Here is an 18434-nt window from a genome sequence, read left to right as displayed (position 1 = left end):
GTGTAAAATATCTACACCAAGGAGGACTTCATCATAAGGAAGTGTTAGTAGACATACTTAGGTGAGAGATTTTGTGACAGGATATTCATCTTTTGAGCAGGTTACCTGCATGATGGTTCACGTTCTCAGAGAGTTCTAGAGCTGGAGTGGAGGGGAAAAAATATGATGTGCCATGGTGACATTGGATGTGTTACAAAATGCAATAAAAGAATAAGTGTTGAGAAAGTATGGTAGCGGAGACCTGCAGAGCTATCTAACCATCTCCTCTGTCATTACAGCATCTGAGATCTAACCTGACTGAATACCAAGCTAAATTATACCAAGTGCTAGATGATGGGAAAAGGCTCCTTTTTTCTGTTAGCTGCTCAGATCTCGAAAGTCAACTGAACCAACTAGGAGAACGCTGGTTAAGTAACAGCAGCAAGGTTACTAAGGAGCTTCACAGGCTGGAGACAATACTAAAGCACTGGACAAGGTAAGCTTTGTGTAGTGGACAGTATAATTATCTTCACCTGCACCATTCTGGTCAAAGACATTCTGAACCCAGAACTACTAGGTTCAACATTTAAAAGAAAGTACTCGTACATGTATGTGATAGTTTGACTGTTCTACAATAACTTTCTTCTGTTCCATCGAAGTGCTGGCATATTCTCTTATTTGCAATAAGATGTGTAACAGGTAACAGCTGGTGGAAGGAGGGCAGAAGGTATCTTATTTAGATGACTAATTTAGAAGCCCTATACGCATACAGGTTGATGAGAAAAGGTGTGTGCTTTGCAAGGTAGCATGAGTGGCATCAGCATGTTCTGGCAGCGGTATTGCCACTGCTGGGCTTTTGTGGGTCTGTGTCATTACATATATGGAAGGGAGCTTTCAGGTGCCTTTACCAATGTTTCTATGCTACTTTTGAACTTAATTCCTGAAGTGATATGCAAGCTTTGTTTATTAGTCTTAATACGCCTGGCTTGTTGGTTCCATAGTCTTTCAAGAGAGATATACGTATAAAGGTTATGTGGAGACACTCTTACTCTGACATCTCATTAGTTGCTTGGCACATGAAATGACATGGAGGTAGATTTTGAAAAAAAATAATCTGCTCTGAGATACATCGTGGTAAAGCTTTCGGAAGACTCAGCCTTTTAGTGGACAGCAAAAATCTGTTTACATGTGTGGGCTGGGGTGCTGTTACAGATTGCCCTAACAGATTTGTAACCCAGTTACTAGTCCTTCATTAAACTAAGTTTTTCCTAAGAGGCAAAATGAAGTCACTGTTGGCAACTGTAGGTGCAATGGCTAAAATAAGAGCTTCCTGATACCATGTCTATCCTTAAAATTAAATCATGTTTTTCTGAAATTTGACAAAGGAAAAAAAGTACTTTTGTTTTTAAATCTGGCATACAGTATCTTCCTCTAACACATGAAAGAGAGACTGTTCAGCTGGAAGCAAGAAGTGACGATGACAGTTTTGGTTTTCTTTAAACATCTTTACAGGTACCAGAGTGAATCAAATGAATTGACACATTGGTTACAATCTGCAAAGGAGCAACTTGAGTTTTGGAGCCAGCAGTCTTTGACAGTTCCTCAAGAACTGGAAACAGTCCGAGATCATTTGAACTCCTTTTTGGTAAGGCATTCACAGACCTAGGACACCTTTTTCTTTGCATTTACAAATAAACAGTTGAACAATGATTATACTTTCTCTCATCATTGAAGTAGTGAGTATGCAAAAAACATACCTGCATCTGTAGGAGAGCTGTTCTTCAAAAAACTGGTATGTATGCACATCCTTTGCTATATACAATGATTGTAAAGCTTGATGATTCTGAAAACAGAAAATTGTTTAATGACTGAAGACAATTTTTGTTCTCATTTGGTCTGAAGTATACCTGGCAAATAACAATAGGGAGTATGTATTTTTAATAGGAAGGGAGGATATTTTTAGCTTTCTGAGGTAAAGCTTTGAGTACAATAAATAAGTAGTTGATTATTTCCACAAAAATTATTCCGCTTACAGGAGTTTTCGAAAGAGGTGGATGCTAAATCATTACAGAAATCTTCTGTCCTGAGTACTGGGAACCAGCTCCTCAGGCTGAAGAAGGTGGATACAGCAACACTGCGTGCAGGATTGTCCCGCATTGACAGTCAGTGGACAGAGCTGCTCACACAAATCCCAGCAGTACAAGAGAAATTGCACCAGGTAGGCAAGGCCAATAATGGCCTCTGGTATTCCAGAAAATTCAGAATGTATGGTTGGTGCTGCCTTTGAGAGATACTTGCTTCCTTCCTCAGGTTATCCATGTGAGGCAAGATAGTAACAACATTACTCCTCTTTTAATGTGGGAAAGCTTACACTTACACTAAGATCCCATCTATCCATGCTAACACCAGCTGCTGTTAATTTCAGACTTTCACAGCTACATTTGTCAAGTTTTAACAAAATAACAGAGAAGGTGTTTTTCAGTATGTTCATATGCTTTTTGGAAACTGGGAGTTCACATCCCCATGCCCTGTCAGGTTTGGAAGGTGGTTGTGTTCAAATTGACTGAGTTCAAGTCTGTGCAAGACAAAATAAATTTAAAAACATTGTGCAAGGGTTCTGCTAGTGTGTGTAGGAACAGAAGGGTTTTGGTTGTGTAGTTTGTTTTTTTTCAGGCTATGTTACTGTAGTTAAGAAATTATGCTTCTCTAAAAGTTGTTTTAGTATTTAGTTGCTAGGAGGTTATCAGTATAAGCTGTTGCTTCAGTTTATAATTTGGAATTTCTCAGAGTTAGTAATATCATCATGATTTAAGGGGAGAGAGGAATGGTAACAAATGTTAACTGAGTCTATTATATTAAACAAAACAATGTCATTCAGTAGTTTTCTGAACTGTCTTGTGATACAAAATATCTATGTCTACCTAAAAATGTCATAGAATATGTTTCTGAGTAGCTAAATGCAAGCCAGTACCACACTATCAAATGTTGAAAGTGAGTCTTTTAAGAAAAGAAACAGGTGCTATTCAAAATCAGCTCATTTAGAAATCACCACACAGAGCAATATAAAATTATTTCCCATGGGTCTATTCATAAGACATTTACAAGGAACAGGAAAAATATAGCTTAAAGTTGATCTTCTGCATAAGCCAAATACAGAATTATAGAATGAAAATGCAGAACCTTTAGGAAGTCAGAAATTGAATCTGAATCGAGTTTCTCTGGTTTCATTGTACAATGAAGAATGGAAATAAGCCTATTTTTCTTATTAGGATGTATGCAGTTATACAATATATCTCCTCTCCTATTATTTTTTTTTTTAACTTCTTTTTATAAACTTGAGTGATATGTTAGAGATGTAGAATAACCTGATGATGAGAGCAGGTAAAGGCAATGTACTATGGTAATGCAAAGCAAGGAGTTCCTAGCCATTTTTTTCACAACGTACATTCTGTTATCTCTACAGCTCCAGATGGACAAAATTCCGTCTCGTCATGCTATCACTGAAGTTATGAGCTGGATTTCCCTGATGGAAAATGTCATACAGCAGGATGAAGAGACTATAAAAAATGTAGTAGGACAGAAAGCCATTCAGGATTATGTCCAGAAGTACAAGGTACTGAATGAAAATGTTATTGAGTTCCCTTTTGAAATATACTTATTAAACATATATAGATGTGTCAAGTATAGGTGATTTAAGGAAAAAAACCCTCTTACATTGTGAAGTAATTAGAACTGAACACAAGTTAGGATGGAGTAATATTTAATAATGTGGAAAAGAAACCTAAATTGCTTTTACTCCTATGTGTAATTATGACAGGAATATAATTTTTAATATGCTTACTTTAATTTCCAGGTAAAATCACTGTACTTCTTGGCTGTTATTCTTCTTTGTATGTAAGAATATTTTCCATCTCATCTGTTTGTGTATTAAAAATTTTAATAATATTAAATTATTATCATATTAAATAAAGTGGAAAAAAAAATATCCAGTTTTTCTTAAATCTGGTCTTTGAGACCAATATCAATATGTTTATAGAGGGTTTTTTATTTTGCAGGGAGACAGGGGAGAGAAGCCAGATTCTTTATTCCAAAGGCAGAGTATTTCTGCTTTATTTCTTAATATTTAGGAAAAAGCAACAATGTTTTTAATTTCTGGTTAATTGCTAAAAACCCTTCCAGCTAAATTGTGGTAAAGATTTGTAGTAAGTGTTTGTGAACATTTTTCTTCTGCTTTGCAAGAAGGTGAGGTATAACAGTACTTAGGTTTTGATTTCTTTTAATTCCATTCTTTTCTTCTAGGGCTTCAAGATAGATTTAAATTGCAAACAACTGACAGTAGATTTTGTGAACCAATCAGTGCTACAGATTAGCAGCCAGGATGTTGAAAGTAAGCGTAGTGACAAAACTGATTTTGCAGAACAGCTTGGAGCAATGAACAGACGCTGGCAGATCCTGCAAGGCCTGATAACAGAAAAGGTAAAGAAAAAAAACTAGCTACTTTATAAAAAACTTTCAAAATACGTAGAACTATTCATTTATCACTGTTGGAAGCTTCTAAAGGCCATCTAGTCCAACCTCCTGCTCAAACAGCTAACTTTACAGTTAGATCAGACTGCACAGGGACATGCTTAGCTGAGTTTTGAAAACCTCCAAGGACAGATTCCACATTCTCTCTCAGCAGCTTGTTCCTGCGCTTATCACTGTTGTGGGGAACAAGTTTTTGACTTGTTCCAAATCAGAATTTCCCTTGTTGCAACTTGTGATGGTTATCTCTTATCCTTTTACTGCAATCTCCAAGAATAGTCTACATCCATCTTCTGCATACCTCCCCAGAAGGAATGGACAGCACAATGAGATTCTTCCTTTGTTTTCATTTCCTGAGGCTGAATGAAGCCACCTTCTCCTTGCGTGTCATGTGCTCCAGCCCTCTAATGACCTGAATGGCCATTCACCGCTTTGGCACTCTCTTCTTTGCACTGGAGAACCCAAAGTGGGTCACAAATGACAAGGAGAAGGAAAGGGCCACTTCTCTTGACCTGCTGGGTGCACTCTAAATAACCTAACCTAGGATGCAGCTGGCCTTCATCAGCACAAATGCACACTTCTGATTTATTATGTTCAATTTATTGCCCAACACAACAATGAACCTTCAAGCTATTGCCCCAACAGCCCAATGAATCTGCTGAAAGCACAGTCCATTATGTTGTTCAGTTTATCAATGAAAGTATTAAACAATAACAACCTCATGACTGACCCTGAAGATATATCTTGTAAATGACTGCCAGATAGATGTTGAAATGTTTGCTGCTAACCTTTAAGCCTGATGTTGGTGGTTGGTTCATTCATTTGTAGACCTCCCATCTAGCCCCTGTCTCCTCAGTTTTGCTACCCTATGGAGTACTATATCAAAAGTGCTGCAAAAGTCAAGATAAACAGCAGCTTCTTCTCTTCACTGGTCTATGGTGTCAGTCATATCATTCTAGCAGAGGCAATCAGTTAGGTCAGGCACAGTTTGCCCTTGGTAAGGCTATGCTTGTTCCTCCTCCTTGTTCTTTATGCATTTGGAAATGGCTTCTGGCAGGATGTACAATATAACCTTTTTCCTGTCACCAACAAGTTCCTCCAGCCCTCATGAACTTTTAAAGGTAATAGACATAAGTCTTGAAATGACATCAACACTCTTGGATACATCCTGTCTGGTTCTGTGGACTTTTATATGTCCAGCTTACTTAAGTAGCCCCTAATTATTTCCTCCTCTACCATGACTAGTACCTCTGTATGCCAAAATTAGTAAATTAGTCTGAAGACCTGGGAAAGCATGAGAGGAGATTGTGTCTGTAAAATCAGAGAAAAGAAGGCACTGTGTACCTCAGACTGTTCTGTGGCTTCCCCTTAGTTGCTGATGTACTTGTGAAGAGTAACAAAAAGGCCACCTGTCCCTCATTAGTTCCAACCAAGATTTTACTTTTCTAACATCAGCCCTGCACGGCAAAGCTGTGCTTTTAGGCCCATTCTTTGTAATCCACTTTCTGTGGATTTGTTATTTATGTGGGTTGAGGAAATTGTCCTTGAAGATCAGTCAGTTTCTTGGACTCCTTTGCTCTTCAGTACAGCTTCTCATGGGATCATACTTACCTGAATAAACCAAATTTTGCTATTCAAGAATCTGTAGTCTGCTATTTGCTTTCCTTATTTCACTCACAACTGTCTCATCATCACTGTGGCCAAGTTTGCTGTTGACCATCACACACTCAACCAGCTATAATTAAGATTACAGCTAATCAAGATGACTTATTCCCTAGAGTGGAGTTTGTCTAAAGTAACATAAATGCTTTTTATAGCAATGCTACTACTTTCAAATTCTGCACTGTTTTGTTTGTTTGTTTGTTTTCGTAAGTTGTTGTTTTTTTTTTTTTAATAATAGAAGTGCTGTCTCATTTGTTATTGAATAACAACTAGAAAAAAATAAGAAAAATCTCAGCAATTTTAAAGCAGTCAGTTGACAAAAGAGGTAGTATCAATCTTCATCTGCTTTACCACAGTTAAAAGCAAGGAATATGAAAGGTATGTTTAGATGGGAAATCCTGAGGTCTTTGATTTTTGAAAAGAATTCCAGTTCATAAAAGCATTCTGCTAAAATGTTAGCTTCTTTCACTGTGTCATAATATTTTACTATGCTATCTCTATTTTTTTGTCTGAATAAAGCAGGTTTATTATTATGAGCTCTTCTACAAATAGGAAATGTATTTAAATATGAATGCATACACTGTTTATAAATTCTGAAAGCATTGAATTCCAAGAAAACTCTGGTCAGCATTGATCTTCACTGATTTAATTAATTGGCCCAATAATAAAGGTAATTGTATAAGAAAGTGTCTACTCATTTTTCTTTGCAGATCCAGCTGTTGGAAAGTCTAGAAGAATCCTGGACAGAATATGAAAATAATGTGCAGTGCCTAAAAACTTGGTTTGAAACACAAGAGAAGAAGCTGAAACAGCAACAGAAGATTGGAGACCAGGCTTCAGTACAGAATGCTTTGAAAGACTGTCAGGTAATGTCCCCTTGTAAATAGCAATATTCTCTTTCCAACAGTTAGAAGCAAAACTTGATAAAGCCCTTTGAAATCTTCATGTCCATGAGGTCGTGACAGAACTTCTCTTCAATTCAGTGAGAGAGAGATTTCATTCCTAAAGTACAAGAAATAAGAAAGGAGGAAGTAACGATAATATCCCAGTGGTGTTTAAAATCAACCAAAGTCATTATTCTTTTTTCAGTGTGTATTAAAGCATGGACGTTCCCAAGCTGTCCAGGTGTACTGAACTAGAAGGCTGTCAAAGGAATATGTTCCCATTCCTGTTTAGCCAGTCTTATGGAACCTGATGTCATCAACACTGTGCTTGACTATTTGGAAACTTGTTTTTTTCTGCTTTATCACTACCTTTTCTCTTCCCTTCCTTTATTTATGTTCTTTTTCCAGCTGATGTAGAATACAAGAAGGCTTTATGCTTTTATTCAAAACATGTCAGGAATCATTTTTTTTTCAGATACTCAACTATGCAGACAAGGCAATAGTCCTGGATTCTCTTTTCCTTTCAGAAGACTGAAGGAGAATCATGATTAAGATGGGCAAAGATAGGATGAGGCAAAGAGCAGTTATACATAGTGCACATAAGTTCAAAATCACCTCAGTTTTTCATGAGTAATTCATACAAGGAGCACACAGCAGTGAATAGAGTATCACGGTTAGCTCTGAACATCTTGTTCAGAATAGCACATATTTAAATAGTTAGAAACTTGTTTCTGTAGCTGTCAGGCTAGAGTTCAAGCTTATAGGTGTATAGGCAAAACAGATTTTTCTAAATTTATAAACAAGGCCTCTACATGATATCCGGCATCAGATAATTTTTGCTCTAAATTATTTTGTTCTACCAGACACCAAATAATAAATTTCACACCAGATCAAATGTATAATTAAACTCTGTCAGGAAAACTGTATGCCCAAAATCTTCATGTTTTCATCCTCTTAGAAGAGAGTAAAAAAGCAAGTTTGTCTTGGTGTGACTCTTTTTCCTGCATGGATTTAATGAATGGGAAGAATATGATCTAGATTTAAAGTCTTCACAAACAGAACAGGTGGAAGTCTGTTCAAATGAAATGCGTAAGACAATTTAATGTATATTCACTAGTGTCTTAAGCTCATCTTTGTTTCTGTAAAAGCAAATAGTTTGTTGGATCAAATATGTTGGAAGTAAATTTTTTTTTTTCTTTCCAAAATTCATGACCCAAGTTTTCAAACTGGTTGCAGTGCTTAGTTTCAACTCAGATATCTTTATGGTCTCAGCACAATAAACCCATACAACTGAAGCAAGGGTAATTTAACATAACCTGACATAATTGGTAGACTGTGCTTGGCTGGAGTTCAAAGCTGAATCTGATTTATCACCTTTATAGTTCCTTTTGGTCAGGGAAGTTGGCAAATACACTTGGGGAGTAAGTTTTGAATGGCAAGACTTTGATCAGCAGAGAAACAAATTGTTTGAGAAATAACTGTAGCAGACACTCCCATGTATCTTGTTCAACTAGCACAAAAGCTGCCGATTATTTATTAACCGATGTTAGTTATACCTAGTGTCATATTAAGAAGTGAAGGCAGCCATTTTTTCCCATCACAGATCAGAAGCAGTCATCTGTCTTTAACTCAGTTATGAATTTAAAATAACGAATAGAAAACAGAGAAACAGAAATATGTGCTATTCTTGGTCTTTGAAACTTTTGCCTGTTTTACATTCTGAGTTTTGGAGCAACCTTGTAAAAACTGAAATGCCTTTTTCTGTGTGTTAAAATTCACTTTTTTGGAAAGTTCTGCTCAGATTCAGTGTTTGCACTACCTGAAGCTAGACAGCTTCCATATGAATTAAAGCGTGGCAGGACCTTCTTGGATCTCTTTGCACCATGCCATGAAATTATACAGGTAGATTCCTGGCTAGGAATGAGCTTATGAGAGCATGCCATGCAACTCACAGTTGCTCACCAAATCTCCTTGTCCTCTCTCCTTCATTTTCTAACTTAATTCTCATATTATTTAGGCATGAAGAAGATCACAAGCTCTGTGATTGGCAAATATTACATAGGAGAGCTTCTGTACTTCACTTGTTGATAAAATATTATAAAACTGGCAAACTTTGAATCAGAATTTTCATGACCAATCTAGAGTCATCCTAAGTTAACAACACAGTCAGCACTTGCCTGAAGCAGCAAAACAAACCAGTAACAAGTTGTCATGGCCTCAGTGCTTATGTGCTTGGCGCTGTTCACTTGTTTTCATGCCAACTCTTCATTTTCTTCCCATTTTCTTGGGTTAGTGTGTGGGAACACTGAGCAGAGTAAAATGCTATAAAGTTCATAAATGCTTCCCAATAGCATGCAACCTTGAGGAGGCAATAAGGAAAATGCCTGCAGTCTGTTGCTTGTTGTCATTGGCTGGACGCCAAGGAACTTGTCATCTAGAAAAGAAGAAGGCTCACTGTCCTCAGGCAAGGGGCTTTGCTGGGACCTGGCAAAGGAATAAAGCCTCAACTTCATGTGGGGGAGGCATGGCAAATTGACATCTTTCCCCAGGAAGTCATTTGGACTAATTAAAAAGCCCTCTCAGTGTTCTAAGACAGACTAAGACACACAACAATTTTCCCATGTATTCAAACAGCTGTCCTAAATTTAATGAGTTTTGGACTTGCACGTGAGAGCAAAAGATTACACAGAAATTTAATGTAGCTTCTATTTAAATTAAAGACAAAGAGCTATGCTTTAAAGGGAACATAAAATGTTAAAGAAAATTTCTGTTGAGTTATGATTCTCTTGAGAATAATAAGCCAAAGAAAGAAAGCATGACTTTTCTATTTTTTAAACTAAGGAGCTTTTGTGCATCTATTCTATCTCAAGGCATTATCTAACCAATTAATCAGACAAAAAATACTCAGGTGTTTTCCTTTTCCTTTCAGGAATTAGAAGAATCTATAAGAACAAAGGAAAAAGAAGTAGAAAATGTAGAACAAAGTGGTCTTTCTTTGATAAAGAACAAGAGCGAAGAAGTCTCTTCTGCTGTTATGAGTACATTGCAAGAAATTAACCATTCCTGGGCCAATTTGGATCACATGGTAAAAGAATCATCTGGTGGAAAATTATAGCTCCAGGAATAGGGCATGAAGGAGAAGGGAGAATTAGCAGTTTGCAGAGAGTGGATTTCTTCTGCATTGTATAAGAAGAGATCTGAACTATGTCCTTGTTTCCATCCACCCCCAAGTTTGTGTGTACACACCACACAAAATTGATATAATATTTCCTATTTAAAGGATGCTTTTAATTCTTCTAATTGAAGCTTTTTAGATGCTTCCTGATACTTAGTGGAAAGGTGCCAAATGATCTGTAAGGATCTACCTTTTCAAGCACATAGGTGTCACAGAATACGGAAGAGATCAGTATTTATTGCCATCATCCAAAGCTTGGGCAACATCAGTCCACCATCTCAGGAGGAATGTGGTGTGTTAGTGCTGGACTCTCTGCTGACTTTCATAGGCTGACTTGCCTGCCTTAGGGAAACGTGTTTCATAGTCTTAAAGAATTTCTCTTGATCCTGCTTTGGACCAAGATAGAATGCACTTGATATCTTCTCAGTCCCTGCCATCCTAGCTTTATAAAACAAGCAGAACTATATGCTGTACCCAGTGTAAGCGAAGCTGATGGATGTGCAAAATCTTTGTTCTCCAACAGGTTTAACATTAGGCATTTGGAACAACTAGTATCTGAGATCAAAATGAAGGACATAATATAAACAAAATCCAAATATTGAATGCTTTTCATTTAGTTGTGTGTGGGGGGTTTTTTGTTTGTTTGTTCATTTTCTCTCTCCTAGGTTAGCCAGCTGAAGATATTGTTGCAATCTGTTCTTGATCAGTGGAGCATTTACAAAGTGGCTTATGAAGAATTGAATAGTTACCTGACAGAAGCCAGATATTCTTTGTCCCGTTTTTATCTTCTTACTGGTTCTCTGGAAGCTGTGAAAGTGCAAGTTGATAACCTTCAGGTGAAAAGAATACCGTGCCTTTTGACATACTAAGGATAGATTCAAAGATTAATTTTTGTCCCTGATACATGAATGCAGAAAACTACATTTTGTTAAGAAATTGAAGTACAAACATAGTGGCACATTACAGTCACATGTCATGAGGAGAACACATTATCAAATAGCCATTCCATTTTGCATAAAAGTAAAATGGTGATAGTTGTTCTATTTTTGATGTTTTCTTTAAATTTTGAGCTGTATTGCCAAATCATTTAAAGTTTTTAAATTGTGCTATTGACCATTAAAACTAAAGTTTCTAAGTCTGCTTCTTCGGGCCTTGGACCTACTGGTGCTTGCAGAGATCATATTTTAATACACACACTCACACCGCTCCCAACCCTGTTGTTGTAGATTGAAGATAAAAGAAAACAATGTTCTAAAAAGCTGAAATGCACCTTCAAGTGATTTTCCACTGTAAGAAAAGCACAAAATACAATGAGATTCCTGTTACAGAATTCTAAATTAATATTAATTGAGAGAAATTCAAATAATTTAAAAATATTAAAGTTTTCATTATATTAAGTAAAATAACCTGTTATTTTAAAAAAAAAAGTTGTTGTCTTTAGAGTCAAAAATAATTATGCAAACATTTCCAGATGCTTAAAGCAACAATAAATTGTGTTATCTGTATTTGCCAGCAAATTTATGTTTACATTATTTAAATATTTTGTGTGATTTGAAGTCCAGACATATATAAAGCCGAATTCCCTAAGGATGAACAACACTTTTCAAACCAGGATTTAAAGAGCATCAACTTACAACTGCTCTTCTAGGTTTTCATTTTTTATGTATCTGAGAGGAGGAGTCAGTAAAACAATAGGTACAGAAAATGACCTTTTTTCTTATTAAGATTTTGACTATACTGTTTAATCAGGTTAAGATTTACTGGGCTGTTGAAACTATAATAATATGCATAAAAATATAAAGGAGCATGTTGCCTGACAGCAGTACTTCAGACTCATAAGTGAAAGAGCAAGGACCTTATTTTCAGAATAAAGTGGATTTTTTTCTGTTAATTTTTCATCTCATTCTAAACACAAAAATGTTATTTAATTTATTTTCTTCCATCTGTTGAGTTCATATTTCTGAAGCAGTTCCATGCATTTACTTCTTCTGTGCAAGAGTACTTGTTTAGAATCATTTCTTTTGTAAGATTTTTACATTTTGTGAACATATTAAGTTAAAATTTGCTTTTTGTTACATCTTGATATTAAATCAAATACATCTAACAATATTCTTCATATTAAACAACCTTCTATTTAGATGAAACAAACTTGAAGTTTTGCATTCATAATCTTTATGATGTAATTGATACATACTATTTTGAAATGTTTATAAAATTCTAAATAATGCAGTCGTAATGCCTCATGTATCTCATTTTTTTCAATTATTCTATCTGTTTTAGAGCCTACAAGATGAATTGGAAAAACAAGAAAGTAGCTTACAGAAATTTGGTTCTGTGACCGATCAGTTGTTGAAAGAATGTCATCCACCAGTGACTGAAACACTTACCAACAATTTGAAAGAAATTAATATGAGGTAGAAAATGTCTGTGTTAAACCATACTGAACTGAATGCTGAATTTGCATTTAACAGTTTTCTATCATTTCTGCTTCTGTTTTATTTAATTATTTTATGGGTTTAGGGGCTTTAGGGGTTTGTGGGGGCAGGTGGGGTTATTCCTTTTGACAGGAGCTGGAGCAGAACTGTCTCATTTACTGCTACTAATAAATGAAACAGCATTTTCTCCAGCAAAGCGTTTGCACATCACTGTCAAGGTTTTGCAGCAGAAGAAATGGGGGTTTGTTTGGACATATTTTGGACCTTTTAGGCCTTTGCAGGAATCTGGTACTGGCAGTTCATGGTTGGTCATGGATGCTCTGTGCAGCGAACCAAAGTATGCTAAGAGGAAATAGCAGCAGGTTAACTTCAAAAAGTGCACTCCAGCACTAGCATACAACATCGAAGTTGTAGCACAGATCAGTCCTGCTGTAACACATCAGAACAACCTGTCAACATATTTCTTGGATTCCTTTCTTTCCCCCTGCCCCAAATGGCCTGCATCTTGATTGTTACAAAATTTCTTAAAAGCGGAAAGACCATAGGAAGCAGCAGAGAAGAGGGTTGGGGAGAGTTCTTGTGGACTCCCAGGCTTTGATCATTCATCCAATCTCTTCACCAGGTGGAGCAACCTTCTGCAGGAGATTGCAGAGCGGCTGCGTGCCAGTAAGGGCCTCCTTCAGCTGTGGCAGAGGTACAAGGACTGTTACCAGCAGTGCTCTTCCACAATCCGTCAGCGGGAAGACCAGACCAACGAACTCCTGAAGGCTGCCACCAGCAAAGACATTGCTGATGATGAAGTTACTACTTGGATTCAAGACTGCAATGTACGTTCAGATAAACTTTGCAGTTTTTACAGCTCTGTAGGATAAAAATCACAAGAGGCTCTCCATTACTTATTTCTGTACTTGGTGTATCGAAAACTTACATTCAAACACATTTCTTCTAACTGATGCATCTCAAGCATAGGAAAGACAGCTTTACATCTCCTACTTAAAACTGAGGAGTTTCTCATACTTTTCATGTGATGTCTCCATTACTTGTTGTGCTGTTGGTTCAGAAGCTTGTATCTGAAGTCTTTCTGGAGAAGGTGGATAAATTATATAATTTGATTCAGTCTTAAGTCTTAAGCATAGGGTTTCTTGCTTGGGAAATACCATTTCCAAATCCATTGAGTTCCATATAATAGGAAGAAACACAAGATCATTTGACTATATTCCCACTGATCAGAGCTGCTCCCTTTTTCTAAATGAAAAGAGATTGTGTATGTTCTGGGGATTTCTTTAACCTTTCCTTATGGAAGGGCACCATTCACTCTGAAATCTTGAGGTTTTCTTCCTTTTTCAAGACTGTATCTCAAGGCAGCAGGATAGTTTATCTTCTCTCTGTGGTTAAATTTTAGTTAAGTTCGTTATTTATAATATTTATACATATTATTATATAATGTTATTTATTATACATATTATTTATGTTATTTTTATATTAAGATGTTGATTTTCTTAGTGTAATCAAAACAATTGCAAGGAGAAAAATAAACACATTAATGGGCTTTTTGAGCATTTGCTCAAAATTGCCATAGTCATTTGGACTGGCAATTCAAATTGTTCAGTTTGAATAATTTTTTTCATTTCCTGATGTGCCATTCTTTAGCCATCATGTTAGGTCATTTACCAAAGTTATTTTTTTATCCTTCCTGATAACTTATAGCGGGGAAAAAAGGAGGTCCAGTCAGACCTGAATCGACCCACAGTGAGGGCTGCCACTTGTTAGGACCAGCATGTAGTAGATTCAAAAGATTTAACAAGTATTGCCTCATCAGCACCTAAGGCTTGCTCAAAGGTAGCTGAGCAGTTACTTCTTTCTGTTCATCTGTGCATGGGTACTTTGACATATTTTTTTTATTCTGCCCATCATTTCCTTTTCACACAGTGTGAGTGGCATTGAAATGCAGTAATAAATCTAATTTTTTCCTGTAATTCAGCCATTTCATTCTGCCTTTGAATCAGATGAGGATGACATCAGCAGGGTGTCAGGTTAACTATGCATATCTTTATTCAATGTGTTGCCACAGGATGTGCTTGCAGGTTTGAAGACAGCACAGGAGTCACTGGTCGTTCTTCAAGAACTGGGAGAGGAGCTGAAAAGCCAGGTGGAGGCTTCAGCAGCAGCAGCTATACAGTCTGATCATCTTTCTCTGAAACAGAACCTATCAGCTCTAGAACAGGCTCTCCGCAAGCAACAGGCGGTACTTCAGGTATGCAGAGAGTTTTCAGTCCTTGAATCTGTGATGCCTGAAAACAGGTAGATTAGGTAAAACTGCCTGGGAAAAGAGGATGGTGTTACTTGTTCATCAGCATTTCCTAGATTTCCCTGGAAGCCAAAACTAAGAGTAGAAAATATGCTCAAGTCCAGCATAGAGACCTTGTAAGAAGATCCAAATTATGGGAAGAAGATAGCAAACCTCATGGAGGAAAGTGTCTATCTGAAATGTCAAGGGTACCATGCTTTCTGTGGACAACAATAGTGCTAAAAGCTGGATCCACAGCTACTGCTCCTCTAAAGGCAGCCTCTTTTCCCAGCTAGCTCTTTAGCAGCAAAACACATGAGAGATTCTGAATAATTGTGTAGAATTGATTTCTATAGTTCCTAATAATGTTAGTGATCAGAATGACACCTTCCATTTGTGTCAAAACCTGTTCAGTAGATGTTGCTAATTGCTTGTGTCACCAGGGACTAAAGAGCAAAAAAAAAGAGTGGTAGAATGTGTTCCATAGGAAACTACATGGATGAGAAGGCAACAAAGTTAGTGGCTTCTGTTTGGGTGACAAGAGCATTTACCCAGAATCATCTAGCATATGCTTGTATCATCACTGTGCTTTGAGGAGGCAAAACATAAGAGGAATTTTTAATTTTAAATTGCAATAATAACGTGGTTTTCTCTATTGGCAATAAATTAGAAGTTAGTTACATAAAATTAGAGACATTTATCTATTTCAAGGCAAGGAGATACTTATGCCCTTTGTTGAAGTGTTGCCTTTATGTATGATCAAAAATCCTTTGCTCTAACCTAAAAAAAGCCACCAATAATTCCACAGTCTGTGTGCAAAGCAGCAGTTACAATTGCTTCTAGCCTACACAGCTGTTTGTAAATCTATAATGACAATAACCAGGGATCTAATGTAAACATGGATGCTAGGTGGCCAATGTTCTTATACTGTGGGTCCTTTCTATTCAAGGCTGGCGTGCTGGATTACCAAACTTTTGCAAAGAACCTGCAAGTCCTTGAGGCCTGGTTAACAGAAGCAGAAGAAATATTGAAAGGACAGGATCCTGGTCACTCATGCCATCTCTCAGCAATACAGAGCAGAATGGAGGAACTCAAGGTGCCTAATAAATGCAGAATTTTTTCTGTTAGCCTGGTTATTTGTAGTACAGGGTATGCACAAATGCCATATGCGTATTTTATACTTATTAAAGGACTGTCACTCATGCAATGTGTAAGATGAACTTAGATGTTTGTTGGCAGTCACAGAATGATTGTCCATATTACTTTGCCCTTGAGTAAAGAAGAATAGGACAGGAAAACTCTTTAAAATAAAATTATGTAAAATCAAATAGTGAATGTAAATTTTATTAGGTTATGGAGATTTCTTTCATCTTGTTTTCCCTCACCTTTTTTTGAATTTATGTAATTCCTGTATCAGTGCCATTTAGTTTAGAGATAATGTCGTCTATTCATTTAGGGTATCTTGGTATAATAAAGAAGCATTCATGGGTTTTAATGTGAAGAAGCATATCATGTGATCTTCCTTTGAACTCTTTCACTATTTTTGTGGGTTTGTTTTTGTTTTTCTCCTCTATTCTTTCAGATATCCTGCCAGGAAGGTGACGAACTTTGACATCTAGGCTGTTTTTATCCTTTTAATCTTTAAATTTTTTTCCTATCAGGATTAACTATACACATAATTCCACTCTCAACATGCTAACATAATGAATTGGATATTTCTACACTGCAAAGCAAACAAACAAACAAAAACAAACAAACAAAAATCAACAACAACAACAAAAAAAAAGTTGAACAAGTTCAATAGGAACTTGCCAAACTAGCACTCAGGATAAGAAACAAGGAAAAGAGGCTCACCTTTTTGACAATATAAACATATGGCTTCAAACACTAGTCTACGTTTGCAGGTCTGAGTGGTAAATCCCCAGTTCAGCAAAACAATTCACTGCAGTTTGAGTTTGCTTCTCTGTGAACATTTAAACATGAACATAAGTCTTCTCCTGCTCTGGGACTAGAGGCTGAGAACTAGGAATGCAATTTTTCCCTGGCATAGGAATTGCTTGCCACTTGGTGGCAACCAAGGCTGTTCTAATTCATCTGAATGCTAGTTCATAATGTTTCAGCCTATAAATGTAAATACTGAACTTCCTAGTAAGTAGAACTACTTAGTAGAACTTTTATTATTTGTTGCAGAGTCAGATGTTGAAGTTCAGCAGCATGGCCCCAGATTTGGACCGTCTTAATGAACTGGGTTACAGGCTTCCTCTGAATGATAAAGAAATCAAAAGGATGCAGAACCTGAACCGACATTGGTCTCTGATCTCATCTCAGACTATGGAAAGATTCAGGTGAGGATAGCTGAAAATTGTTCTGTATTTTTCTTAGATTACAACAGCTAGAAAATATACCTTTTGCAGAACATGGAAAATGTTTATTAACCAAAACTCCTTTTCTTTGGTGTGCTTGTAAGTAAAGAGTAAGTAAAAGTAAACTGGTGAGCTGGCATGTCAGTTTTGCCACAAATTAAGAGAATTTGAAATGAAGAGGACTGCTACTTTTCCAGCATGTTGACTAAATAAATTGAATGAGGCAGCTAAGTGGGAAAGTATTACCATCTGACTTGGAAATTTGCTGTAACAGTTACTGCAAGACTCTTAACACTGTGTGCAAGAGGAGGAGACCTTACCTGAATCTATCTTTCTTTCAGTAAGCTGCAGTCTTTCTTGCTGCAGCAGCAGACCTTCTTGGAGAAATGTGAGACTTGGATGGATTTATTAGTTCAGACTGAGCAGAAACTGGCAGCAGAGATTTCCGGAAACTACCAGAGCCTTTTAGAACAACAGAGGGCACATGAGGCAAGTCATCATTTGTATTTATACATAACTACAACACATTCTTTTTATGCAAAAATAGAATGCACATTCTTTTGTGGATTAATATACTGGTATGCCGTGAATTTAATTACATTTGCCTGCACTAAGGATACCAACTTAAAAACAGAAGGATGTAATTATGTCAATAACACCCAGTTTGGGGAAGGACTTGAGTATCTGTCTTCATTTGTGTACAATGCATCAGTAAAGCCTGTAAGTGCTTGTCCTCAACATTTAATCTACTTCTGATTGGTTTTACCAAGGATATCAAAGTTTTTATTGGTCTCCCTGTAGAATCTAACTAGTCTCATGCAATTTGACCCTTTGTCTTCAGTCTTAACTGGAGAAAATGCTTGTTCTTCCAGTTTATTCTGATTTTCCTTATTTGTTACTAAATTGCCAACATATACAGATTCTGAAAAGCATGTTAAAGGGAGACTTTTTATCAAACACTGAATTATATAACTCATCGTGAGGCTTCCCTCCACTTGGCCACATTTCCTTGGAGAACAAACTGATTTGATCTTCGTTATGTCCTGGAGTCATTTGTCTGTAACAAATCAAGAACTAGAAAAAAACTGCAGGTTTTGCTGCAAGGAGAAACTGATTCAGAGTTTT

General features: G+C 36.7%; 1 protein-coding gene across 1 annotated transcript in view; it reads left to right on the top strand.

The window, feature by feature from the left end:
• The window catches only part of LOC103774489 (nesprin-1-like), a gene marked incomplete at both ends in the record, with an annotated part of 62160 nt that extends 44869 nt beyond the window's left edge, over positions 1-17291 (top strand). The window contains 13 exons of the mRNA XM_008941899.1: positions 279-475; positions 1492-1624; positions 2015-2197; positions 3443-3592; positions 4279-4455; positions 6876-7031; positions 9979-10134; positions 10890-11060; positions 12505-12638; positions 13282-13486; positions 14731-14913; positions 15896-16042; positions 17137-17291. Coding sequence (XP_008940147.1) covers positions 279-475; positions 1492-1624; positions 2015-2197; positions 3443-3592; positions 4279-4455; positions 6876-7031; positions 9979-10134; positions 10890-11060; positions 12505-12638; positions 13282-13486; positions 14731-14913; positions 15896-16042; positions 17137-17291 — 2147 coding nt within the window. The remainder of the gene's footprint in view (positions 1-278; positions 476-1491; positions 1625-2014; positions 2198-3442; positions 3593-4278; positions 4456-6875; positions 7032-9978; positions 10135-10889; positions 11061-12504; positions 12639-13281; positions 13487-14730; positions 14914-15895; positions 16043-17136) is intronic.
• Positions 17292-18434: the final 1143 nt, after the last annotated feature.

The sequence above is a fragment of the Merops nubicus genome, unplaced genomic scaffold, assembly GCF_000691845.1.
Source record: "Merops nubicus isolate BGI_N331 unplaced genomic scaffold, ASM69184v1 scaffold29396, whole genome shotgun sequence".
Lineage (NCBI taxonomy): Eukaryota > Metazoa > Chordata > Aves > Coraciiformes > Meropidae > Merops > Merops nubicus.
This window is presented reverse-complemented; position numbering and strand designations above follow the sequence as displayed.